This window comes from Mauremys reevesii, linkage group 12 (assembly GCF_016161935.1).
Source record: "Mauremys reevesii isolate NIE-2019 linkage group 12, ASM1616193v1, whole genome shotgun sequence".
Classification (NCBI taxonomy): Eukaryota; Metazoa; Chordata; order Testudines; family Geoemydidae; genus Mauremys; species Mauremys reevesii.
In genome coordinates this window covers 17,577,328-17,604,782 of record NC_052634.1, presented here as the reverse complement: position 1 = coordinate 17,604,782, position 27,455 = coordinate 17,577,328, and the positions used below count along the sequence as shown (strand labels likewise).

General features: G+C 48.6%; 1 protein-coding gene across 2 annotated transcripts in view; it reads right to left on the bottom strand.

Annotated features, from left to right (window-relative positions):
- Window positions 1–27,455, bottom strand: part of SLC37A2 (solute carrier family 37 member 2) — a 60,855-nt gene that overhangs the window by 19,962 nt on the left and 13,438 nt on the right. For both annotated transcript variants that reach the window (XR_005586791.1, XM_039496744.1), the window contains exons 2-9: window positions 15,947–16,028; window positions 15,138–15,219; window positions 13,453–13,531; window positions 11,807–11,942; window positions 7,481–7,557; window positions 5,536–5,702; window positions 2,507–2,544; window positions 130–288 (exon numbers count right to left, since the gene is read on the bottom strand). Coding sequence is in view for 1 of the 2 variants with exons in the window: in XM_039496744.1 (XP_039352678.1) it covers window positions 130–288; window positions 2,507–2,544; window positions 5,536–5,702; window positions 7,481–7,557; window positions 11,807–11,942; window positions 13,453–13,531; window positions 15,138–15,219; window positions 15,947–16,028 (820 nt within the window). In the remaining variant the exon portion in view is untranslated. The remainder of the gene's footprint in view (window positions 1–129; window positions 289–2,506; window positions 2,545–5,535; window positions 5,703–7,480; window positions 7,558–11,806; window positions 11,943–13,452; window positions 13,532–15,137; window positions 15,220–15,946; window positions 16,029–27,455) is intronic.

Here is a 27,455-nt window from a genome sequence, read left to right as displayed (position 1 = left end):
CAGCTACACACCTTGGACTTCACCTATGTCTGTGCTGGTGTATAGCAAGTGGCACCCCAAATCCCACAGGACATTAGCCCCCTGTTCAGAATACTCTGGACCCACTAGCAGCCTGGTTCTTCTACTCACAGGTATCCTGAGGGCTCCTAAGAAGCTGATGGCTTCTGGCTGCTCAGCTGGTTCTTTGGGATACTCTGAAGAATCGATAGTGTTCTCTCGGCTACAGCTCCCATCATCAGTGGAGAGCGTCACTTCAGGGTCTTTCTCCTCTGATTCCTCTGATTCCGTCTGAAACCAGATTAGCCCAGCAGTTTACACTCAGGCAGCTGGAGCAGAGTGTCCCCATACCCTGGCCTGGCACACCTGCCGAGCCCAGCCCTCCCCTGGGTTGCAGGTACAGCTTATTCTCATGCTCAGGCCCATCAGTATAATGGGATGAAGTATTGCAGTGTCACACAACTGCACAACAAGCCTGCTGTTTCAAGGCCAGGCATTATAGGCCCATGTGTAGGGCCCTCACTCCTGGGGTCACAAATCTCAGTTGTCATTTAAAAAGAAACAAAAAAACCACAAACACACACCAAAAGCTGCTTCTAGCCCTTATGGCTGCAAACACTTGGGTCATGTTTCCAAGCTGAACCAAGGCAGTGACACCTGCCTGAGGTTGCAGACAGCCTGAAACAATAGCTGACAAATGAGCTATGCCATGCATCTCCATGGATTCGTTAACAGTGGAAGCCACTGCTGGGGGCTGGGGGGAGGGGCCCTGCCATCACCACCAGAACAGGGGCCCTCACTGCTGCCACCCCATCATCAGTTCTTGTGGGGTGATGTCAGAAGAGCCCATTCCCTGAAGTTCTCTGTCAGGGTCGTAGAAGCAGAGTCCTCGCTGCTCGGGCAGCCCCAGGTCCCCGGAAGATGGAACAGTGATTTTCAGTTTTCCCAGAAAGGAGGGTGTTAGGCCTGCCTGACTCCAACCAGCTCACATGGGCAGCCCCTGCCAACACTGCCCCAGGCAGGGCAAGGTCCCAATGCCAGGCTGAGGCTGTGCCAAGGACTCCAAGCTGCCTTAAATTCATGGAGGTTAAGTCAATTAATGTCTATTAGGCAGGATGGGTAAGCAATGGTGTCCCTAGCCTCTGTTTGTCAGAGGGTGGAGATGGATGGCAGGAGAGAGATCACTTGATCATTACCTGTTAGGTTCACTCCCTCTGAGACACCTGGCATTGGCCACTGTCGGTAGACAGGATACTGGGCTGGATGGACCTTTGGTCTGACCCAGTGTGGCTGTTATGATGTAACCTGGCTCTGGGTTTAAGAGATTGACAGGACTAAGGGCTTGTCTACCTGGGGACGTTTACCAGCAGAAGTATACTGGTATAATTCTATTGCCGTAGTGGAATAAGAATGTCCACACAGGAAGTTATACTGAATACAGCAGTATCATTATACCAGTACATTTCTCTGGGTAGACCAGCCCTAATAGAGCAGGAGTGTGACAGGCCATGGCTAAAACATGTACCAAGGTGCACTGGAGTCCACCACTGCAAACGTGGGGGTATTCAGGTCAGGAATGAGCTTGTGCATTGACAGTTACACCTGCCTACGGCCGGTGCTGCTAATCCCGCTGCCTGAGTGCTGGACACATATCTAGTGTCCGAGTTTCAAGGGAAAAAACTTGCCAACAGTACAAACTCCATTTTTCCTCTCCTTCCCTCCCCAGCTTTTCTATTTGTTCCAGGGGCGGCGGGAGAGAAAAGGGGGAAACCTGAAAGATTCAGTTTCTATCAAGGCTGTATGAGGCTGGGAGGAGGGAGAAGGTGGATTTAAAAAAAACACTTTTCCCCCATGAAGTTTCATTTTAGAAAAAAGTTCATTAAATAATAAATAATAATAATGTCAAGCAGCTGTCGGCAGCCATTCTTAGGTTCTGCCGAAGAGCTGCCTGGTCAGTGCACTCACACACAGCAGCTACGTGATGTGTCTCTAGCCTGCAAAGTGCTCTTAGCGAGGGAGGCCACATGGCTAATTAAAGTAGGAAAGCTCAGAGCCCCATATGTGTCATGGGATCAATGTGCCTCCATCGAGGCATCTGCACAGGGGACAGGCCAAGAACATTAGACTGCATCTCCACACAGGTGTCCGGGGGGAATTATGTTGTTACAGGTTATTTATAGATTTCAGCCAGTGAACTGCCCAACAGCACACAAGCCAGATTTCAACAGCCAAAGCATCAGGAACACCCTCCTTGAGCGATTCTGCACCTCTGGTTAAGTTGTGCCATTCCCGCGGCTATGGCTGCACATCAGAGCTTTTGCTGCACCACAGCAGAGTGAATTGCTGGGATATCCCTTGCTAGCCCCACACCAGGGAAATGGGAAACCTTCTGGAAGCTGGGGTTTGGAACTGTGATCCCCGGAAATGGCACTGCCCTTGCTGAGAGGGGAAGAGGAAACTCTGCCTAGCCCCGGATTCCTCGGAGAGCTTGGAAAGGAAGTTAACTTACATGGTGTAGAGGTGGGCTACAATCAACGTCTTCAGGATCTGAAAGAGAGAGAGAGAGAGAGATTCCATGCGACTGCCACACACAACAACCTCATTGCATCCTCCCGTTACCTCAGCACACGTACAACAGCCAGTGTGGGAAACTAATCTAGCAGTCCCTAGTCTGTAGCATGTGTGCAGCCCGCCCCACAGGGCGAGAGCTTTCTGGTGCACTAACTCAGGAGCCCCACAACTAGGAAAAGGAGCGTGTAAACAACATTTCATACTACAAGGCCTGAAGAATAAAAGGCCCCAGTTATGGCAATCTGAAAAGCAGGTCCAAGATTCATCAGCGACGGCAAAGCCAAGGCTCGGCTGCAGCTCACAGTAAAGGTGACGACTTTAGAGACCAGTGACTATTTCCTGAAGTGAAGTGAACTGGAAGACCCCAAGTGTTCCCAAGGGGCTCATTTCCCCTCCATTTTCCAGCTGCAGAGATGAGTGGGAGAGGGCCTTGGCTTTTATAGGGAGCATGCCTGGCAGGCAGCAGATCTACACACCTCTAGGGGAGCTCAGAGACCAGAGCACTGGCGGTAAGAGCTGAGTGGACAATTCAGGGCAGCCATGCAGAGCAATAGCATGGCCAGGATAGGGAAGCAGTTGTATCATCACTTGCCACTAGATGGCAATAGCTATTTGTTGTTTCCATTCAAAGTGCTCCTAGTCTGAAGTTTAAAAGGTGCTCTGAGCTGAGTCCCGTGGGGCAAGAGACACAAAGGAATCAAGCATCTAAAGATGCAGAGAGGTACCTAAGAACATAAGAATGGCCAGACTGGGTCAGACGAAAGGTCCATCTAGCCCAGTATCCTGTCTTCCAACAGTGACTAGTGCCAGGTGCTTCAGAGGGAGTGAACAGAACAGGGCAATTTATCGAGTGACCCATCCCCTGTTGTACAGTCCCAGCTTCTGGCAGTCACAGGCGAGGGACTCCCAGAGCATGGGGTTGCCTCCCTGCCTATCTTGGCTAACAGCTGTTGATGGACCTATCCTCCATGAACTTAGTTAATTCTTCTTTGAACCCAGTGATACTTTTGGCCTTCACAACATCCCCTGACAAGGAGTTTCCCGGGGCCTAACTTGGACACTTTTGTACATCCCACTAGGCACCTCTCTGCATCTTCAGGTGCCTCAATCCCTTTGTAAGTCAGGGTCTGGCCCAACGTTCCCTTTAGCTTTGGGGTCCCCAGACGTCAGTGGCTAGCAAGCACAGCAGCGCACCACGTGAGGATTCTCATGGCATCTGACCGGGAGGCTTTTCCCCTTAGGTGAGCCATGTACCCCAAAGAGCTTTGAAAGCTGTCCACACTGTACGGTACCATGCAGCCACAAAGATCTCTGCTGGAGGCAAGGGGGCATATGAACTCCCAGGACCGGCCCTCTCTTCACTGCTGTCCCTGCTTCACTTCTCTGGATGTCAAGATGCCCCTCTGCACGCCTTCCATTGTAAGAGTTCAGCCCTGCAGCAGACAGCTTCCTGGCGTCATGTGGCTGCAAAAGCCCCCCCACAGCAGCTGCAGCTGCGACATACTGAGCTTGGAAGTGGGCCCCAGCTTAGTGCAGCTTTCCCCATGGCTAGCTCCCATGCTGCCGATTTACTGCTCTGCGTGGCAGTCGGAAAGACGCTCAGCACCTCAGTGTGTGCCACCACAGAGAGAGGCTGCCAGGGCCCAAGGTGCACATGCTGAGAGGGATAAGAGATTTTTGCAGTCACTCCCCTCGGGCATCGCTCTTCTAGGACTTCATGTTCCCTGGAGAGCCAAACCCCTTTCCAAGGTTTTCATTCTTGTTATCGGCCGGCCCATCATTTTCTAGTGTTTCCCCCAGAAAGTCTCCACATGGCCACGCAGCACGGTACTACAGAGGACAGTTCCATATGGACCCCAAAGGTAGACAAGCCTTTCAAGCTCTAAAGAGAGGAGAACACTGACTTCTGTGCATGAGAACCGCTCTGACACCACCTACTGTTTCCACACAGGCCATCAGATAAGGACTTTTGTTACTGAGCTAAAGACCCTGGTTCCAGTCTTGACTCTTTCCATAGATTGCCTGTGCCCAGGTTATCCTCACTCAGAATTCATCAGCTCAACGAGATATTGCAGAATAATCAGTTTTTGGTCCATCAAGAGTCTGCTCTTCACAGTTAGAGCTCTGCCAGCTAGCTCTGATTAACACTGATCTCAAACACCGATGAGAAAACCCTCTTCGTAAAACCCCCCTCTTCCTGGGGAAGAGTACTCTGACAGCCTGAATCCACAGCCCATGGATATGCACCAGCACCGACTGGTTCCATCTGCCACTTCCACCAATGCTCTTGCCAGGGAACCTGCTTGCTGGAGGGTTCTCAGACACCAGCACAAAGGGGACAGCGCCCTGCCAGAGGTTAAGCCAATACTGAAGAGAGGTTTCAGCACCATTCACCAGCTACGCCAGGGTCCTAGAGCTGAAAGGCTTTAGATGCCAAACCTAAATATTGAATACAGCCAGTTCTCTCCTCATCACTATGGAGGGCTGGCATGGTGTCAGCGATGCTGCACCAGGTACTGTTCTCCCGGCAGAGGCTACTGGGGGTACGTCTTCACTACCGGCCGTATTGGCGGGTAGCAATCGATTTCTCGGGGATCGATATATCGCATCTCATCTAGACGCGATATATCAATCCCCGAACGCACTCCTGTCGACTCCGGAACTCCGCCAACCCGAACGGCGGTAGTAGAGTCAACAGGGGGAGCCGCAGACATTGATCCCGCACCGTGAGGATGGTAGGTAACTCGATCTAAGATACTTCGACTTCAGCTACACTATTCACGTAGCTGAAGTTGCGTATCTTAGATCGATTCCCACCCCCAGTGTAGACCAGCCCTGAGAAGCTGCCTCCCTCTCTGCCACAGTCTGTATCCACCTTCCCCATCCCCAGGCCAGCAGAATGCTGCAGCACAGCTAGTCTTCCAGCAGGAGGTTGTGATGAAGCATCTAGGCCCAGCTCACACTCACATTCAACGAGGAACAAGAAGCAGACGATTCCCATGATTGCAATGATGATCCCAGGCACGATGAAAGACAGGCCCCAGGCTGACGAAACCCACACTCCAGCGATCAGGGACCCCAGGATGTTTCCTACAGAGGTATGGGAATTCCAGATGCCCATGATCAGACCTCTCCTGATGAAGGATACGAGAGAAACAATTAGTACAGCATTTCTACAGTGCTTGCCAGTTATGACAATTTATTGAGATATATCCACTAGACGAGTCTGAGAGTCTTCCCTGCAGGCCCTCAATGTCCTGCCATTTCCTCCACACCCAGGCCCTATACCCCAGCAGCTAAGAAAGGCTCAACAGGATTCCCAGCTCAGCTGATGTGGGCACATGGGCATGGAGGGACCAGGGCACATTCTCTCCTGTTCCAAACAGCAATGACAATTTGGGCTGTGGGGGAGAAGCAGAGGGGATTTGGCCAGTGGGCGTGAACATGGCAGACTCCAGTAAGAAGCACCCTGCACCAAAGACTGGGCCAACCTAACCCAAGAGGGAACATGAGAACGCCGTTGCTGTATATCCTCCTCCCTAGGAGGAAGGGCCCACACATTTGGGAACTGAGCATTGCTCATGTTTTTCAAAGGTAAGGGCATGCACTAGGGAGGTGACTGTGTGCAGCCCCCACTATTGCTTGAAATGGACAATAATGGGCCAATAGTTCATAACCAGCAATTTCACTCTGGGTAGCACCATTCCTATATACCGCGAGGGCCCAAACCACATCAGAGCTTAGCAATAGAGATACAGGTAAAGCGGTAATCCAGGAAAAGCCAAAACTAGGGGACACGCGCAAGCCAGAAGAGATGGTCACAGCTACAGTCTTTCAGCTGTAAAATCAGGGCGAGGCAAAGAGCCAGGAAGGCTGCTACAGGTGGCAGTATCAGCAAAGGAGAAGCATGAACAATGTGGTGTGACTGAAGCAACATAAGAGGCCCATGATCAGAGGAGAGCTGGGCTGCTTTGAGTCCATGGAGGGATACCACAGAACTGGCTCCCACACAAATGAGTAAGTGTTTAAGGATGGGCTCCTGCTCCGTATGCGCAGAAGGGGATGTTGTATTCCGCCGCGGCTGGAAACTGGCATGTTAAGGAAGGGAGCTGCAGCAGTCAAGGGAGAGAAAGTGAAGGCCTGGATGAGGACTGCAGCAGAGGGGCTCCTGGCAGCAGCGAACACAAGCAGGGCGGGAGGATATGCAGATTTACAGCCACAGAAACAGGGAAGGAAGAAAATTCTCCAAATCCAAAGTTATGGCCAGTGAGGACAAGTGGGGGGCTGGCACCATGGGGAGCAAAGGCAGAGATGGGCTCCTGCCTGACCAGTTTGCGAGGCGGGTGCTCATCACCCTATTTGATCATGACAGAGGGCCCAGCAGGTGCAACACATGATCACTAGTTGCTGACATATAAAACAAGGTGGCCATGGCTTATCGAGCCATTGCTGGGTAAACAAGCATTCTTCTCAGAGCTGATGACTTACCAAGACAGGCCCTGAGTGCTGGAACACCTCAGGAATCTCTGCCTCAAAGCACTGACGGGCAGCTATGTGGAGTGGAAGGAACATAGGGAGACATGCAGTGTGCACAGAGCTTACATTGGCAAATGGCTCAGCATAGCTGCCTCTTTAATGGTGCTACTATCCTCGCTGGGAAGCCTCAGCATTTTAGGGTCTCCCCTGCCACGCAAAAGAGCTGTATTGTAGGACCTTGTGTGAGTTTCAGGCCAGGCCTCGACAGTGCCACCATGACCATAAACCAAAGTTAGTCTACAGGTTTCTGTGTCGGGTGTCGTTTCCTGCCACTACCAGGGTGTGAATCAGGCACTTCCTCAGGGCGGGGATTAAGCAACAAAACACTTGAGAGAAGCCACAACAAAAATCTTAAGAGATGAAGAAACAGACTCACTTCCCCTTTCCAAACCAGTTCCCAACGCACGTCACCACGGATGGCCAGCCAGTCGTCTGCACCAAACCATTGCAGATCTAGTGGGGAGAGAGCAGGTGTGTCAAGAAGCCATGCAATAGAGTCACAATGTCAGACTGTGCTATCCCCTGTCCCCGTCCCTGGAAAATTCAGTCCTCCTCTAGGACAGAAGTGTTCTCATTAGCCCACCACACATATCCGCCACCTGAATCAGAAAGAAAGTAGTGCCTTACACCTCAGGCCATTCACTCCAGCCAGCTTCCCCACCAAAGGAGAAGGAGAAACTCTGTCTGAGGCATCTCAAGATATTGCTATCTGGCCATTTCTTCTGGATTTCAGGGGTGCCACTGGCTACTGAGGTAAATGCAGACCTAACTCAGTAGAGGAGCAGGGAGGCAAACTGAACAGTTTGAAATCATACCTCAGTAGCAGGCAATTCTGGTGAAACATAGGAAAGAAAGAAATCCCTCTCCCTGCAAAGGAGCCAGAGGTGAGCCAGAGGTGAGACTCATCAGTGCAGATGCTGTCTAGTAGACAGTCACCCATCCAAGACAGTGCCTACATCCTATGGGGTTATTGGTGCCACACTGCCAAAGTATCCTTACACTTCCTGGGGAAAGGCAGTGCATTTTCCATGGCCCAATAGTCTAATTCCTCCAAAACCCTGGCCGCTCGGGGAGTCAAGTATGCAGTCGTTCTGAAGGGCTGGTGCCCAAGTTAAAGACATGCCAGTCCCACCCTCTCCATGCAGTGGCAGGGAAGGCCAATGAGTAGTGCAGGTACACTTTAACCCATCCAGTAAAGGGAACTATGCAGGGCAGGTTTCAGAAGCGCTACAAGGACATTCGTAGAGCTGCCATAGGAAGTAGGCCTCCATCTGGATGGAGCTGCAGGCATGCACTGCAAGGGACATGACATCCACTAGCTCCTGTTGTCTCCACAGATCTCTGCTTGTAGTGGAAGAGGCTGTTTTTTTCACTAACGGGAAAAACTGCAGTGCTCTTTGGAAAACACCAGTCCCTGACGCCAAAACAGACAGGCCAAAACCAGAAGCCTAAAGTTCAGATCCCAAGTACATATTTTGACTCCTAAACAAAGTGGCTGATTTTCAAACATGCTGAGCACCCAACAGCCCCCTGGTAATTCAGCACTTCTGTATTTAGGTTCTGGAATAAATGTCCTGGCTTGTCAGATTTGGCAGATTAACTTTAGGTTCCTGCTTTTGAAAATTGTGGCCTTAATCCTCAGAACCCCTCACCCCATGCAGTAGGCTGGAGGCGTGCAGAAGCAGGGAGCTTGTCACTTGCCCAAGGTCATGCAGCGAGTCAAGAGAGAGCTGGGATTAGAACTCCTAATCCCTGGCTCCAAGATCAGCCCAATATCGCCTCCCTTGTGCCCAGGGCTGACTGCTCCAGTATGTCTGGGATGCTGAAAGCACCCACCCTTTTCAGCGAGTAGCCAGTAAGTTTTCCCTGCTGGACCATTTTACATGCATCAGGAACGGAAACTATTGCTGTCCCCCACCTGGAGGCTGGGAATCCCTGCAGTGCTTAGCAATGCTTTCCTTGGGCGTTCGGTGATATTTCTGTCTGAAAGTCATTCCAGGAACTTTCAAAACCACAGCATTTTCCAACTGCCCCCACCACCTAGGGAGTGAGGAGAGCCTTGGATCTAAGGCACAATATTATTGAGAAGATTCTCAGTCTGCCACTAACTCGCTGTGTAACCTTGGACAAATCACTTCTCTCTGCTCCCTAGTTTTCCATTTGTAAAATGGGGTTAACCTGACCTGACCCACTTCACAGGGAGGCTGTGAGGCTAAACTCGTTAAAGTGTAGAAGGTGCATCAAGTCATGCTCAGCATCTCAGTCACTCCTGTAAATAAAGCCAGAACCACCCTAAGATATGAAAATAGGTGTCTGAAAGCACTGGGAGTAGGAGATGGTTGGGGGGGAGGAGGGAGGTGTCTCTGCACTTAGAAGGAGGCCTATGTTTGAAGCGCAAAATCCTGACCCATGACCCAGCCCAAACATCCACTTAGGAAGCACTGGCATGTCAAAACACAAAATGGGAGCAGTACACAATTGAGGCCTTTAACCCAGGCAGCTGTCCTCTGGATTCCAAAGCTGCAATTAAGGTCTGCACTGCTGGTTGGGAGTTCATCCTTTAATAGGAAGGAACAGCCAGGGCCCCACCCAGGGCCCCACCAATAGCCAGCTCATTGTGAAACGCTTCCCTGGCATTGCTTGAGAGAACAGAATCCCTGCCAGCAGCAGCTTTGCAGAAACCTGAGCAGCTTCACCGCAGCCCTGGAAGTCAAGGTTTTTCCATTGTGAGGGATGGCGCCTCAGTCTGCAGCTGGGATATTTTTGGGAGTCAAGTTTTGCTGCACCCCACGTCAACGTGGCAGGTTTGACGGCATATTTCTTATCAGAGAAACTGGAACAGGAAACTGGTTCAGGAAACGTGGCTATTGCCAGTAGGTTACATTTCATCAGCACTTGTGCCAATTTGCCTCTGGTACAGGGTGTCTGGTGAAGCAGAGATTTGCCGTGCTGCATCTGGGACATCAATGTTCAGAAATATCCACAGTTCCTGCTACTTGCTCTCCATTGGCAATAGACAGGGCCAGTCAGATTTCCCGACACTCCTGTAACGTAGCACATCTAGGGAACTTTTACAGGTTGTTTTCTGTTAATAGGCCCCTCCGTTTCCTGTTCATACCTGAGCAGGAATGAGAGTACTTGGCACAGCGGGGTCTGGGGTGCACCATCTGGACCCCAGATGAAATGCCTGAGATAGCAACGTTCTTCTGAACAGAATTATTTAGCTTTTGGTTTCTTCCAGTGGTTCATAGCAAGACGGTGTGAGGAGGGAATCTCAAGAATAGGGACGACTATTTTTAACTCCAGGTCCTATCAGCTTGCAGAGAATATCTGCGCGGCCTACTCTGGATGAAATCAGAGTGGAGGAGATGAACATCTCTCTGATCCTGAAGGAGAAGCAGCCTTGGCACTGCTCTGTAGCCTGGGTCTCCCTCAGGTAACACAGTCTGCCCGTTCTAGTCACTTGCTAGTTTTTCCATACTGGTCATTCTGCGCCAGCCTGGCTGCTGTAAGTTTGGGAGCATTTCAAGCCTCCCTAGGACATTTTAAGAAATGGAAGTGCCCTGTTCTTGCTAGCACTTTGGAACAACCACATTTGAGAGAGCTCCTGGAGAATCCACTGCAAACCTCACACCGACTCAGGACACCATGGAAAATTTCTGCACACTTAGGCGGATGCCTGGCCATGCCAAGTGTATCTATTACCTTGCTTGCTCTTTCATGGGGAGTGGAGGAAGAGAATCAGAACAGGTTTGTGGTTTGGCTTTGCATTCCTGGCTCTCTGGGCTGGCCAGAGGAACTGAACCCCAAGCTGGTTTAAGAGCAGGTTAGACAAACACCTGTCAGGAAGGGGAGGGATAGCTCAGTGGTTTGAGCATTGGCCTGCTAAACCCAGGGTTGTGAGTTCAATCCTTGAGGAGGCCACTTAGGGATCTGGGGCAAAAATTGGTCCTGCTAGTGAAGGCAGGGGGCTGGACTCTATGACCTTTCGAGGTCCCTTCCAGTTCTAGGAGAGTGGTATATCTCCAATTATTACTTTAAGGAATGGTTTAGATTATACTTAGTCCTGCCATGAGTGCAGGGGACTAGACTAGATGACCTCTCAAGGTTCCTACCAGTCCTATGATCACATCAAAGGCTGCAGAAGCAAGTACTGAAAAAAAACAAAAACCATCAGGCAGGACAAAGAAACTCCCGAAGTTACTGGGAAACTCACATGACAGCCTTTACTCCAAAGGATGCTGAGGATTCCCCTCGGGAAACTCAGTCTTTTTTAAATGATCACACATTAGGCTGCTCCCATCAAACCAGTACATTAAATTACAGCTTTGCCAATGCACAGATTTAAGAACATTATGATAAACTATTCCGCCCTCTTACACAAGGCAGGCCAGAGCTTCCCTCCAGTAACTCCTGCACTGAGCCCCATCCCTTGTGGCTGAGCTAGCGCATAGCTTTTAGCAGGAAGTCCGATATGGTTTAAAGATTCCAAGTGGTGGAGAAGCACCATGTACCTGCAGAGAGGTGTTCCAAAGAAACTCTTGGCCTGTTGATTGCACGCAGAGTCTTCAGAGGTCCTGAACTCCCTGCTCTGCACAAGGGATTTCCACAGAGTGAAAATCCAGCCAACAGATTGACCACAACGTTGTGGTCAGTTAAGCATTTCAGAACAGACAGTAGGTGAAGGCCAGGGACTCCTTACCTGGATGATGATGTAGTACCAGAGAACGTGGATTTCCCAGAAGTAGGCCAGGCCAAACAGGGCAGTGAACATTCCGCTCAGCACCATCCCTCCCGACAGGTAATAGCGCAGTGGGAGGCGCTCACCAAAGATGCCGCTGCACAGAGGAGGGGAAAGAGCATTAACAGCCACCCACATGCACTCTGCCAGCTCAGCAATACTTTACACAAGGGCTGGGGTCTTACCTCTGGGAACCAGGGGCTGGGACATGCTTATGGAAAGCTACAGCCTTCCCAGCTCTGTGAAATGCGAGGCCTATCCCTGCATGCAGCGAGGCTGAGGGGGCGGTCTGAACTCCAGAGAGACAGACAGAGCTACTTTCCTCCCAAACAGGAACAAAACCCAGAACCAAACCCCAAATGCCATCCTGATCCTCTCACCCCCCGAGCAGAATGAGCCTTAGATGGCACCTTCCTAATGTTCAACTCTTTGAGTCCCCCTCCCCTCTCAATGGCTCTGGTTGTATCGGTGTGGAGTGCTGAAGTCATATCTCACAGGCACTGGGCATTATCATTTATGTGCCGTGCTGGCTGAGGCCAGGTGCCATAAGTCACCAACCCAATGCAGCATCCCCAGGACAGACCTAGTATGGGGTCTCCTCCCAGCTGCACCCAGACCGGAGACCACCCCGCCATCCCACTCAGCCCAGATCAACACAGAAACCAACCTGACCTCTCAAACAGGCCCGACACATTTCAGATACAAACCCCTGAAGCTGCCGTCACGAACAGCAAACTGATAAGAAACCTACTAAAGTGTCCACAGCCGGTAGCATGCATGATGGATGTTATTTACCAAGCTGGAGTGCAAGTCATTTCTTATCCCCACGGGGTTATTTTCCAGGATAGGGGAAGGGCAAACGCCACCCAAAATCATCATAACAACCCAAGCTCCAATAGAGGGAAGTCTGCATTCTAGGAACAGAACAAGGTGGCTGAAATTCCAAGCTGAGGCTACGCCGATTCCACTGGCAGCGATAGCCAGAGTTTAAGGGAAAGGTCTGTACAGACCAGTCAGCTAGGGCGCTTGGAATCACTGGGCTGAAGCAGGCAAGAGAAAGGGGGATCAATTTATTCTCAGTGCCGGGAGGCCAGTTCAAAGTTTGTCTTCCCTTCATCTTGCTTGACAAGAGATGTGACCAAAGAGCACTGGTGCTGCAGCTTTCTGCCAGGGTCTAGCTCCCTAAGGGGTGTTCCACTTCTTAGCCAGTCATTGGCATTATACAGCACCATTCACCCAACACGTTCCAGAATGGCTTACAACAGCTTCATGCACCACTGAAATGCAGCCACTTCTGGGGTGCAAGGTAGCAGCCTTTGGCTATACTACATGTCCTGTGCTTTTGAGGCTACCAGGGGCATGTAGGAAGCCAGAATCAGACTGTCTGGCCCAGCTTTTGTCCAACGACACCACGTGTCATTGAGCCAGGCAAAGATACCACCCTGACGCAAGAGCCAGTACACCTGTTGGCAGCTATGCAGTCGGAAAGCGCTCATGGGGTCTGTGGAATGGAGGTGATCCCGACGGGAAGCAGTGAGGCACCTGGGGGAGGATTTGAGATGTAACCGTCTCCTCCCTACATGCTGGTGGTGCTCGGAAGTCCATACCTGATAAACATTCCAATGGCATAGGCAACCAAGAAGGCGTTGTCCAGGGCTCCAAAAAGCTCATTGTAGTTATCCTGATCTGGAAGACAGGTGACAATGCAGGCAGAAGCCAGCATGTTATAAAGAGCAACAGGCTGGAATAGCAGGACTCCCAACTGCAGTGTCTGCCCACTCTCCCCACCCCAGCACCGCAGGGATGCTTCAAGACCTGGAAGGTGGGCTTGCTGCTAGCGATATTTTCTGGGTTTAAGCCTATATTTTAGAGAAGCCCTGCATCTCATTCACATCCACGGGGGATATTGCTCTCTCCCACTCCCTCCACAATGCAGGTTACCGCTCTGTGCTCCCAGCAAGGCCCAGAGACCCTCAGAGCTGAATTGCTGAGTGCCTCACTCACTGCTTCGGGGATCAGATTTTTTAAGAGTAGAGCAGAACCTTGTGTATTTAAACATTAACTCACTGCTCTTCACCCCACACCCCCGAAAACAAAGTATAATTATCCCCATCTACCAAAGGGGGCTGAAGGTACGAAAAAGGGGATGGAACAATGCAGCAGAACTGGGATTCAAACTCAGGACTTTGCCTCCTGAGCTCATTCCTCCAGGCCGGTGATTCTCAACCAATGCGACATGAAAGGAATGAGGCATTGACTATGTTCTTACAGTCTAAAGCACAGAGGCTCTCACTCCCACACCTCCTGACCCTTCGATGGGAAATGTTCTCTGTCAACCGCTCAGCATGCACTGACCGCTCCATTCCATTGGCTTGGCACTGTATGCATGGCAATGCTTTTTACACTCTTTTACAGTACATGTAAGAGTTTCAAAAACGTTACTTTGAGTAAGGGGTGCCAGCCTGAAAAGGTCGAGGAGCATGGTTCTAGGCCATGCTAAGCCGCACTGCTTTCAGAAACGATGCCTTTGCCGAATGCCAGTACATCCCACTATGAGGCCAGCTCTGGTGGCTTCTGTTACATGCCTGTTTTCCAGTAGGCATCTGCCCTTTGTACGTGGGCCCTGAGGCAAAAGCACCCAGGGCACTGCTCAGCTGGTTAATGGCCTCCAATTGGCTCTGATTAGCAACTGCCAAACCCAGGTGTTCTGGGAACCTGGCCCTCGGCTAATGCACTAATGAGACTCATAAGTACGTTGTAAACACATTAAGGCTCCTGAGTAAGGTCATTAATCACGTTACGAGTCTATTTGCCAGAGCACTGCCAATTCTTAATATTTGATTGGACTTCCTGGGGTCACAGTCTAGGGCGGAGGCACACAGGCTCAGTCATGGCTTGCTCTTGGAGAAGGGGCTGGGGCCCCAACAGGCAATGCAGAGGCACTGGAAATTGCTGGCCCCAAGGGCTACCCAAGCAGCAAAGCCAGGGTCATAGCAGCAGCATGGGGAGTGTGACAGAGGGACGTGGACAGGCTAGGGGGAGATAATGAGGGCTCCCAACCCAGGCAGCCTGAGCAGTCTAATTTCTGCCCAGCCATTAGAGCCTCCCACCCAAACACCTCCCTGGAGACCTTGGACCAAGTGACTTGCAGCTAGTTCTGGTCACTGAGCTCAGAGGTGAAGCTCTCCTGAGGGAAGGGAGCTGCACTCTCCTACACTCTTTGCGGCTCAGTGCGCAGCCATCCAGAGGAGCTGGGTGGGAGGCCCACGGCACTCAGTCAGGAAGCTCTTACCAAAGGGAGCCCAGTCACACCACGTGGTGCTGTTGGTGCCATTGGGGGAAATCCGAGAAGAGCAGTTGGTGTGCAGCTCACTCTGTGGACCGAACAAGGAAAGAAAAGGCTGAAGAGTCCAGGTCTCCTTCAAAAGGCATCTTCACACAAGAACATGAGGCAGCTCCCGCTTCTTGTTTCCCTCCTGCACACACACACACACACACACACACACACACACACACACACACACACAGCTTGTCCCCAACCCAGCACCTCCCAGACATCCCCCCACCCCACCCCCATGTGCTCTCTGCCTACCTTGTCCCCACCAGCTAGTGCCTTTTAAGCGCCCTTGGTACCTAGGATGTCTTGACTGAAGTCTCCCTGATGCTGCTTGGCCATGTTTCAGACACCAGGAATGGTATTTAACACCCCTGCATGAAGGTTTGAACCTACATGACACAGATCCTCCTCAAGGGAAAAGTCTTGCCAGAACTGAGGATCTGAGAAGCCGCCCGAAGAGAGAATCCGGAGAACTCTTCCTCCTGACCCTCGCCCAAACATCGCTTAATAAAGCGCACTAGGATGAGACACTAGTGCGCCAGGCCAATGGCTGCAAGCAGCTCACTGCTGGTTGTGGAGGTGATGGTGAGACCAGGCCATGGGCAGGGTGCAGGTACTGGCACGGCGGGCGGGGCTGCAATACCATCAGACTCATGCACTAGCAGTGGGTTGGGGAGCTGGCCAGAACAAGACTCCAGAAGCAGAAATCTCATCTCATGAGCATAGGGCTACACTACGTGTTACGCTCCAGGTACAGCACTTACCTTCACAATGCTAATGGGTTTGCGAGAGAGATGGAAACTGACATAAAACAGGAATGTCAGCACAAGCGTTAGCCCCCGATACCTGAGTGGGGGAAGAACAAGAAACAGCACAGGTGAGAGAGACAAGGCATTAAAATGGAGAGGAAATGCCCTCTTTGGCTCCTGCTGCAGGAGCCATATAGATTCATAGAATATCAAGGTTGGAAGGGACCTCAGGAGATCATCTAGTCCAACCCCCTGCTCAAAGCAGGACCAATCCCCAGACAGATTTTTACCCCAGTTCCCTAAATTGCCCCCTCAAGGCTTGAACTCATAACCCTGGGTTTAGCAGGCCAATGCTCAAACCACTGAGCTATCCCTCCCCCCTCATTAGCACCAGGGTCAGGGATAGCACAGTCACAGTCTGTGCTAGTCACTGCTCTGCCACATAAGAGCTGGGGACAAGCCTGACCCCTTTCCCCACCATCCTAGAGCAAGGAGACTCTATGGACACATGGGCAGGATCCTACCCACAACCCTGATCCACAAGCTGGAAGAACTCCACTTCCCGTAACCTGGACATGGCACTGGCTCCACCTTAAGTGGGTCTGAAACAAGCTTCCACCCCATTCCAGAAACCCTCAGCTGACTGGTGCACCACTTCTTTCATCATACCCCTGGGGCTACAGAGGCAGGATATTGGTGGGATTGGGCCACAGAAGTTACACAGGTGAAAAGACACAGATGGGTTTCTAGTCAATCCACCCACCTATGATGCTAGGTGGAACGAGTTAGTTCCAGCAATCTCTATATTTAAATTCCCTAACTGGTCCCATTCTAAGGGATTCTTCTGACTCTGTTTGAGATGTTCTCACACCTGTTTGCAGAAAGCCTTTGATATTTTAGCAGTAGAAATTCCTTCCACGACACAAATGCTTTTTTCCTTCTCCCATAAATTTAAATTCAGCATTTCATGAGCTATAAACCATTCATTCTCCATTCCCCTTCCCGCACTCCTCAGGGAAGTGTTGGCAGCCTTCCTAGATGATAACTGATGACAACACCCGACTCACAATGCCAGGGTGGCAGCAAACATGCTGAGAGGGCCTGGAGCTGCAAGAGCAGCTGTAAAATTGACAGTTGGTGATGTGGGGGTGGGGAACACACATGTGGAAGGGAGGGAAAAGAGAGCAGAGCTGCCTGGATTCAGCATATGGCCCCAGTGACCCATTTCTCCCTCCCTTGGGGACACTACATACAGCTGGTGCGCCCCCCAACTTCCAAGGGTGGGGAGAGAGAGGAGTACCCCATTCTCCTGCACCTCCCCAGAGCCAGCAGTCCACCCTTCTGAGAGAAAACAGCCTTCTCCTGCTGCCAGCTAATAAAGCTAGTCCAGTAATTCAGGTGATAGAAGTCTGGACTGCAGAAGGCCCAAGGTTCAAAGCCCACTCATGATGAATCATGAGAGACTGTTATAGTCATATCTATATAAATATGCTTCTATTTTTTCCCTCTCCAACTTTAAAACAAAAAAACCACACATGCGTGTGCGCATACATGTTAAATAAAAAAACCTGCATTTAAAGAACATTTCTGTTACAGAGTAAAGGCGCCCAAAAATTAGGAAATGCAAGATTTACTGCTGCCCAAGCAACCTTTGTTCGGTGCCCTTGCGCATAGGCACTATGATACAGTCTTTAGTTCCATGATTACACGCTATTTTTTCCCCCCACAGGACCTTGCCTCATTGTGATATATGCACAAGAGAATGAAATTAAAGTTATGTGGACAACTGTAAATCAGGCGTTTCCTAACTTTTGAGTGCTTGATGTAGTAACCTAAATAGCTTTGAACAGGTTTTGTCTGTTTGTCTTTGGCTTTTGCCTGTAAAAATAAATCTCTCTATTTCAGTAGCACACAAAGGCGATCAGGATCGGGGCCCCATTGTGCTGTCCAAAGACAGACAGACAGACAGACAGACAGACAGACAGACAGACAGACAGACAGACAATCTCGGCCCTGAAGGTTCACAACATAAAGCCACAACAAGAGAAGTGACAGGATGGGGAGGGGGCAGAATTGAGGAGGCAAGCAAGCAAAAGAACCTGGTGAACAAGCCATCCCATCAGATGGGTGGTATTTCAGGGGAGGATAAAGCTAGGGAGGAAGGGAGTACAGGAAGAAAGGGGAGAGAAATAGTTGCAGCTTGTCACCTGCCTAGCTTTGATTACCATCAGGGCAAGGGTTAGTCTGAAGCAATCTGAGAAGGTTTTGATAGAGGCTGCTTAGATTTTACCTGGGAGATTCCCCCCCACCCTTCCAACGGGAAACAGCCCAGAGGTGGGTAAGAGAGAAGCTGACTGGTGGGCAATGAAGCCTGGGAACACTGGCAGAAGGAAGGTGGGGATCCATGATGTGTTAAGTTATTAGACCAGCTAAGCAGGATGGGGTTAAGTGATGAAGGGCCTTAAGAAAGGTGAAGGCAAGGAGCTTGTGTAGGTAAATGGGTGGCAGCGGAGGGATGCAGAGGAGGCTGACAGGGTCCAAGCAACAAGCCAAGGTGGTGATTTCAGCACCAACAGCACATACAGACATAAGGGGAGCAGGAGTGGAGCAGCCATAGTGGGACACACTGAGGCCTCAACAGGCATCTGGCTAGGTGGGTGGGCAGAGAGGAAAGGCTGGATTTCAGAGATGTTGTATAAGGAAGTGCACCACTGAGAGGACAGTAGTTTGCCCATAGTGCTGAGAAAGGAGGAGGAGGAGGAGGAGATGGAGTCTAAAAGGTGATGACTGGGCACCCAAAGAGGCATCAGGAAGGCCAGCTGAGGCTTGGCCCACACTACAAACGTCCTCAGTAGAACGTCATTCTACTGCCCTAGCCTCTGGTGCAGACAGCTCTGTATTGACAGGAGAGCTTCATAGTATATCAGGGTTGGAAGGGACCTCAGGAGGTCATCTAGTCCAATCCCCTGCTCAAAGCAGGACCAATCCCCAACTAAATCATCCCATTCAGGGCTTTGTCAAGCCTGACCATAAAAACCTCTAAGGATGGAGATTCCACCACCTCCCTAGGGAACCCATTCCAGTGCTTCACCACCCTCCTAGTGAAAAAAGTTTTTCCTAATATCCAGGCTAACCCCCAATCCGCAATACAACTTGAGACCATTACTCCTTGTTATGTCATCTGCTACCACTGAGAACAGTTTAGCTCCACCCTCTTTGGAACCCCCTTTCAGGTAGTTCAAAGCAGCTATCAAATCCCACCTCATGCTTCTCTTCTGCAGACTAAACAATCCCAGTTCCCTCAGCATCTCCTCATAAGTCATGTGCTCCAGTCCTCAATCACTTTCCTCTCCTCTAAGTGCTTCAGAATTGATTCCTTGAGGACCTGTGCCATGATTTTTCCAGGGACTGAGGTGAGACTGACTGGCCTGTAGTTCCCTGGATCATCCTCCTTCCCTTTTTAAAAATGGGCACTACATTAGCCTTTTTCCAATCATCCAGGACCTTCCCCGATCACCATGAGTTTTCAAAGATAAGCTTCGTGGGGAGGTGCAGTTACCTACGCTGACAGGAGAAGCTCTTCCATCAGTGTAGGTAGTGTTTTCACTAAGTGCTACAGCACTGCAAGTGTGAACAAGCTATGAGATACTGGACTGGATAGAGGGAGAAAGCGCAGCAGCAGAGAGGCAGATTTAAAAATCAACACAAACATGAGGAGGTTAGTTAAAACAGAAATTAAAAGATACAGCACCAAAAGTGAAATCCCTGCAAGCTGCATGGTAACTTTTGAAAGACACCATAATAGAGGCTCAACTTAAATGTATACCCTAAATTAAAAGACACAGTATGAGAACCAAAAATGCCACCGTGGCTAAACAATGAAGTAAAAAAACAAAACAAAAACAGTGAGAGGCAAAAAGGCATCCTTTAAAAAGTAGAAGTTAAATCCTAGTGAGAAAAATAGAAAGGCGCATAAACTCTGGCCAACGAAATGTAAAAATATAATTAGGCCAAAAAAGAATTTGAAAAACAGCTTGCCAAAGACTCAAAAAGTAATAGCAAAAAAAAAATTTTAAGTACGTCAGAAGCCTGCTAAACAACTAATGGGGCCACTGGACGATCAAGTTGCTAAAAGAGCACTCAAGGACAATAAGGCCATTGTGGAGAAACTAAACGAATTATTTGCATCTGTCTTCACGGCTGAGGATGTGAGGGTCTGGCTCTGGTCCAAGTACCCAAGCATCCTGCAATACTTACCAGATAAGAAGCAGAGAGTTTCCTTAACACAAGGGAATCTGGGGAGCCAGTGGAATGGAATCAGACTGTCTGTACTAACAGAAGTTTGGCACCTCAAGCCTGAGCTTTGCCCTGACCGCAAAGCATGTTTTCCCAGGTGTGGATGCAGTTCACAAAGGCCTAATGTAAAACGGCACCCTCTATCCTCATATCTGCTCCCTGTGTGCAACAGAATCAAATCCATTCTGAGTGACAAAATACAATTATTTATTGCTTTTTACTTCCTATTGCTCCACAAAGCCAACAGAGCAATAGAGGAGAGAGGGGGGAAAATCTATTTCCTCTTGTGCATCCATGCGATTGTTTGTGGAATTCCAGCGTCACACCTACGCAAGCCCCGGAAGGTTGCCCAGGAGTCTCTGAGTGCAGAACTCAGCCTATGGAACCTTTATTGCAGCTAATGCACAAAGCAATCAGTACCCACTTTGACTCCTGGATGCCAGGTTGAATTTGCAGAGCTGGCAGTTAGAAGAGCCTGCTTTGAATTTGTAGATTGAATGCATTTAGCACGGAACCTGATAGGCAAAGATGTGATCACCGGATGACACACTTACTAAGACATGGTGTGACAGGTGGAATATTGGTTCCACCAGGGCAGTTAATGGGCAGGGGGACATGCTACAGAAGCACCCACTTCCTACGTGCACAGAGGCCCAACCACTTGGGAAGAGGACGACTTTGGATATGGTCTCCCACAGTATTCTTGCCAGCAAGTTAAAGAATTATGGATTGGATGAATGGACTACAAGGTGGATAGAAAGCTGTCAGGCTCAACGGGTAGCGATCAATGGCTCGATGTCTAGTTGGCAGCCGGTATCAAGCAGAGTGCCCCAGAGGTCGGTTTTGTTCAACATCTTTATTAATGATCTAGATGATGGGATGAATTGCACCCTCAGCAAGTTCACAGGACGTGCAAAAAAATTAGCAGCCTTTCCACTTCTGATGTATTTAAACAACCAGTCGGGCCACTGGACGATCGAGGTGCTAAAGGAGCACTCAAAGACGATAAGGCCATTGCGGAGAAACTAAATGAATTCTTTGCATTGGTCTTCACTGTTGAGGATGTGAGGGAGATTCCCAAACCTGAGCCATTCTTTTTGGGTGACAGATCTGAGAAATTGTCCCAAATTAAGGTGTCAGAGGAAGTTTTGGAACAAATTGATAAACTAAATAGTAATAAGTCTCCAGGACCTGATGGTATTCACCCAAGAGTTCTGAAGGAACTCAAAATGTGAAATTGCAGGACTACTAACTGTCATCTGTAACCTATCATTTAAATCAGCTTCTGTACCAAATGACTGGAGGATAGCTACTGTGACGCCAATTTTTTAAAAAGGGCTCCAGAGGTTACCCTGGCAACTACAGGCCAGTAAGCCTCACTTCAGTACCAGGCAAATTGGTTAAAACTATCGTAAAGAACAAAATTGTCAAACTCATAGATGAACATAATTTCCCTTTACAAAAACCGTGTTGACTATTTCCCAACAAATTATGCCTCACCAGTCTACTAGAATTCTTTGAAGGGGTCAACAAGCATGTGGACAAAGGAGATCCAGTGGACATAGGTGTATTTAAATTTTCAGAAAGCCTTTGATGAGGTCCCTCACCAAAGGCTCTTAAGCAAAATAAGCAGTCATAGGATAAGAGGGAAGGTTCTCTCATGGATTGGTAACTGGTTAAAAGATAGGAAACAAAGGGTAGGAATAAATGGTCAGTTTTCAGAACGGAGAGAGGTAAATAGTGGTGTCCCCCAGAGATCTGTACTGGGCCATGTCCTATTCAACATATTCATAAATGTTCTGGAAAAAGGGATAAACAGTGAGGTGGCAAAATTTGCAGATGATACTAAACTACTCAAGATACTTAAGTCCCAGGCAGACTGCAAAGAGCTACAAAAGGATCTCACAAAACTGGGTGACTGGGAAACAAAATGGCAGATGAAATTTAATGTTGATAACTGCAAAGTAATTTATTGCACAGAGTGGGGGAGGGATAGCTCAGTGGTTTGTGCATTGGTCTGCTAAACCCAGGGTTGTGAGTTCAATCCTTAAGGGGGCCATTTAGGGATCTAGGGCAAAAACCTGTCCGGGGACTGGTCCTGCTTTGAGCAGGGGGTTGGACTAGATGACCTCCTGAGGTCCCTTCCAACCCTGGTATTCTAGGAAAGTAATGCACACTGGGAAACATAATCCTAACTAGACATACAACGATGGAGTCTAAATTAGCTGTTACCACTCAAGAAAGATCTTGGAGTCATTGTGGATAGTTCCCTGCAATCATCCACTCAATGTGCAGCGGCAGTCAAAAAAAGTGACCTGAATGTTGGGAATCAAGAAAGGGATAGATAATAGGACAGAAAATATCATATTGCCTCTATATAAATCCATGGTACACCCACACCTTGAATACTGCATGCAGATGTGGTCGCCCCATCTCAAAAAAGATGAATTGGAAAACTTTCAGAAAAAGGCAACAAAAATAATTAAGGGTATAGAACGGCTTCCATATGAGAAGACTTTTTAGCTTGGAAAAGAGGCAACTAAGGGGGGATATGATAGAGGTCTATAAAATCATGAGTGGTATAGAGAAAAGGAGTAAAATAACACTTCCTTATTTCCTCTCATAATACAAGAACAAGGGGCCACCAAATGAAATTAATAGGTAGCAGGTTTAAAACAAACACAAAGTATTTTTTCACGTAATACACTGTCAACCGCTGGAACTCCTTGCCAGAGGGTGTTGTGAAGGTCAATACTATAACGGGGTTCAAAAGGGAGCTAGATAGATTCATGGAAGATAGGTCCATTGATGGACCTATTAGCCAGGATGGGCAGGAATGGTGTCCCTAGTCTCTGTTTGTCAGAACCTGGGATTAGGTGACAGGGCATGGATCACTTGATGATAACCTGTCTGTTCAATCTCCTTGATGCATCTGCCATTGGCCACTGTCAGAGGACAGGATACTGGGCTTGATGGACTTTTGGTCTGATCCAGTACAGTCGTTCTTACAACACTAAGCTGGGGGGAGAGGTAGATACATTGGAGGGTAGGGATAGGGTCCAGAGTGACCTAGACAAATTGGAGGATTGGGCCAAAAGAAATCTGATGAAGTTCAACAAGGACAAGTACAGAGTCCTGCCCTTAGGATGGAAGAATCCCATGCACCGCTACAGGCTGGAGACTGACTGGCTAAGCAGCAGTTCTGCAGAAAAGGACCTGGGGATTACAGTGGATGGGAAGCTGGATATGAGTCAGCAGTATGCCCTTGTTGCCAAGAAGGCCAATGGCATATTGGGCTCTATTAGTAGGAGCATTGCCAGCAGATTGAGGGACGTGATTATTCCCCTCTGTCTGGCACTGGTGAGGCCACACCTGGAGTACTGCATCCAGTTTTGGTCCCCCCCACTACAGAAGGGACGTGGACAAATTGGAGAGAGTCTAGTGGAGGGCAACAAAAATGATAAGGGGGCTGGGGCACATGACTTATGAGGAGAGGCTGAGGGAACTGGGGTTATTTAGTCTGCAGAAGAGAAGAGAGTGAGGGGGGATTTGATAGCAGCCTTCAACTACCTGAAGCGGGGTTCCAAAGAGGATGGAGCTAGGCTGTTCTCAGTGGTGGCAGATGATAGAACAAGAAGCAATGGTCTCAAGTTGCAGTGTGGGAGGTTTAGGTTGGATATTAGGAAACACTATTTCACTAGAAGGGTGGTGAAGCACTGGAATGCGTTATCTAAGGTGGTGGTGGTGGAATCTCCATCCTTAGAGATTAAGGCCTGGCTTAACAAAGCCCTGGCTGGGATGATTTAGTTGGTGTTGGTCCTGCTTTGAGCAGGGGATTGGACTAGATGACCTCCTGAGGTCTCTTCCAACCCTAGTCTTCTATGATCTTGGCATTTTCAAGAAAATGCCATCTCTTGCCCTGTTTTGGGTGGAGATTTTTTGCTGTGGTCTTGTAGCCATATTGGTCCCAGGATATTAAAGAGACAAGGTGGGTGAGGGCAATATCTTTTATTGGACCAACTTCTGTTGGCAAGAGACAAGCTTTTGAGCTTAGACAGAGCTCTTCTTCGGGTCTAGGGTAGAGACTAGAAGACCAGAGGGAACACGGGCTGGATTTATCACACATGAGCGACAGGCCAGCTGGTGCCATTTAAAGCCAACATGATCAGGTTCAGTGGCTGATGGCTTAGTGCAATGTTATTTTTAGAACATGATGTGGGACTAAAAGGATTTCCTGGGCCACCAGGTCCAGTCCCTGTTATGGCAGGCAAACCTGACATGTAAATCTTGTTCATAAACTGATCAAGCTCCATCTTAAAATCAAATTAGGTTTCTTGTCCCCACTGCTTCTAGTGGGATGCTGTTCCAGAACTGGCTAGAAACCTGCTTCTCATTTCCAGCTTCAATTTATTTCTGGCCAGTTTATTCCCCATTTGTTCTTGTACCAAATTGTCCTTCAACTTCAATAACTCTTCTTAGTGTAGCCCCTGATGTATTTATCAAGCACAACCATGGCCCTTCTCAGCCTGTGGTTTGCTAGGTTAAACAAACCAAGCTCTTTCAGTCTTCTCTTGTAATATAGCCTCACCATTCCCCATGAGCATCCTAGCAGCCCTTCTCTGCACCTGGCCCAGTTTGGAAATTCTAGTACAGCAGCTGGAATTCTGGTTCCTCCAGCAGCTGTTTATTAGATGATTCAGACACTCAAGAGTTAGGGATGAAGACCTGCTGGATCATCTAGTCCCTCTCCCAGCGCAGAAATATTCCCTATGGCATGTGTACTCGCACGGTCCTCAGTCTAGTTTTAGAAGTCCCAAGCAAGAAGATGTTCACCACTTCCTGAGGAGACTATTCTACAGCACAATACATCTGGCAGTCAGGGAGATTTTCCTGATACACACCACATTTACCACACTACAGAACTCCCCCCAGGGTTAGAATGCAGGGAAGTGGACAAGTTCTACTCCAATGCCATTCATAACCCCAGAGCAGGTATGGATTCCTTTCTAAAAATCATCAATCATTACGTAGTCAAAAGCTGACTTTAAAACCCATCTTTAGGCTTCATAGTGAATGATGAAGAGGCAGTTCACCTACTGGATTCTCATTCATCAAGTCCTAGCAAACAAAAAAAAGCAATCAAGTGTGTCCAGAAAGAGTTGTACTTTCCAAATTCCCGATGCCTATCGTTCATGGCACCATTAGCCTCTTTAAGAAAAAATGCACTACTGTGGACAGGGGTTAGGACTTCGGGGATACAGAACATTACGTGATCCTGGCAGCTCTTTCCTTACTGGAAAGGCGGTACAGAGTTTGCTGTCCTCCACACTTCTAATACCTCCCTAGTTTTCCCATGTGATTTTTTACAAGCTATAATTATCACTGATTCAGTGAGTTCATTAGTTAGTTCCCTCGCACACTAAGACTCATGTAATTCAGGTCATCTGATGACCTGTATGGCCTCTATGACCAAGATTAAGAGCAGACGTTTAGGAAACAAGTTATTTTGGCAGGATCTTCCTTCTTTACCAAAAGATTATTTATATATATCCAAAGATTGGATGGAACAGAGAACCTCACGGCATGGGAAACGTTTGTTTAAAATTCGAGAGAACAGAGCAGTTCCTAGTCATTCCATTACTCTGGACTGATCATTGAAGGGCAGTCACAGAAATCAGAGATGGAAAAGCACAATTAGCTCAACCTGTCCAGCTCCCACACGTGCAGGATCACTCCCTACCGCATTTTGACAATATATTACATTGTACATTAAAAGAAGCTTTCAATGAATAGCCACAACACTGATCAACAGGAAAATTCCTCCTATGTTCTCAGTTCATAAGAAAAATTAGCTTAAAAAGGTCGTTTTTAAGAGGTACTCTCAGCCTTTTCTATAAGCTTTTAATGGTTCCAATAAATGCCTAAATAAAGCAGCTCAAGATTTCTGTGGAGAGGGCCAAGCAGCTAATTCATCTTTTTAGAATATGTTACAGATTAGATAGAGGGCTCTTCAGTCTAGCAGAGGATGGTATAAAACTTAACATAATCTAATGTCTGGAAGTGGAAGCTGGGCAAATGCAGACCATAGGAATAAGAAGCAATTGTTAAAGTTTGTATTTATTTTTTTAAACAGGGAGAGTAATTAATGGCTGGAACAACCAACCAAGGGCTGTGGTGGATTCTCCACCACTAGCAGTTAAAAAAAAAAAAAAAAAAATCAAGTAGGAACATTTTTCTAAAAGATGTGCTTTGTTCAGCCACAGCTATTGGACTCCTAACAGGAATTAATTCAGGGAAGTTTGGTGGCCTGTGTTATGAAGGTCAGACTAGATGCTCAACACTGATCACTTCTGGCCTTAAATCTATGAACTATCAGGAAGCACAGTTTAGAAATTTAGGGAGCTACTGACATATGTGTAAAGGCAGCAGAAATCTGCAACAGAATCCTAGGCTTTGATGGTGGTTCATGTGTCAGCTGTTTATCTGGAGCAGATTCCATTGAAATGAGAATATTTCCATTTCAATATTTCCCTCAGACAAGCAACTGAACCACAGAATGACTAATATGTTTCCAGTGTCACAAGGGAGAAGCAGTGGAATTACTGCCTCCCTGTGACCAAGTTCCACTCAAGCCCTGCTGTGTGCACTGTATGCAGAGAAACAGGCAGAACAGGGAAGGAAAGATTCAGAGACTATTTCTCTCTCCCAGGACCAAGCATTTAAGCATGATGCAGGAAGGATGATCAAGAATCAGCACCCTAGTCCATAGGGATCACACTCAGGCAGGCCAGCCCATGCCCAGACCACAATTCTGCACACAGAATAAGGGAATTTCCTTAACCTGAACGAAAAAATGGGGGTGGGAGGGGAGAGTGCAGGGAGGTCTAGATCAATGACATACGTGGTCATTGTAGCTTCATCCCCAAAACAATGGCATGGAAAATACTTCATCTGCAGAATCGCCGAATTCCATTTTCTGCTTTTCCACTTCACTAGACAAGATTTCATTCAATTACATGTCATCTCTGCTCTGAGATGGGCACGAGTCCTTCCCATCCACCCACTCAACCTTGAGAAGAGCTTTATCTTCATTCAAAAGAATTCTTTGGTTTGGTTACTTTGGTCTATTCAAATGCTGGTCGCTGTGTCTTCCACTTCAGGCCTCAAGAGTCAGCAATTCAGACTGAGATATCTGTGATTACTGGTGACCAGTACGGACCAGAGCTTT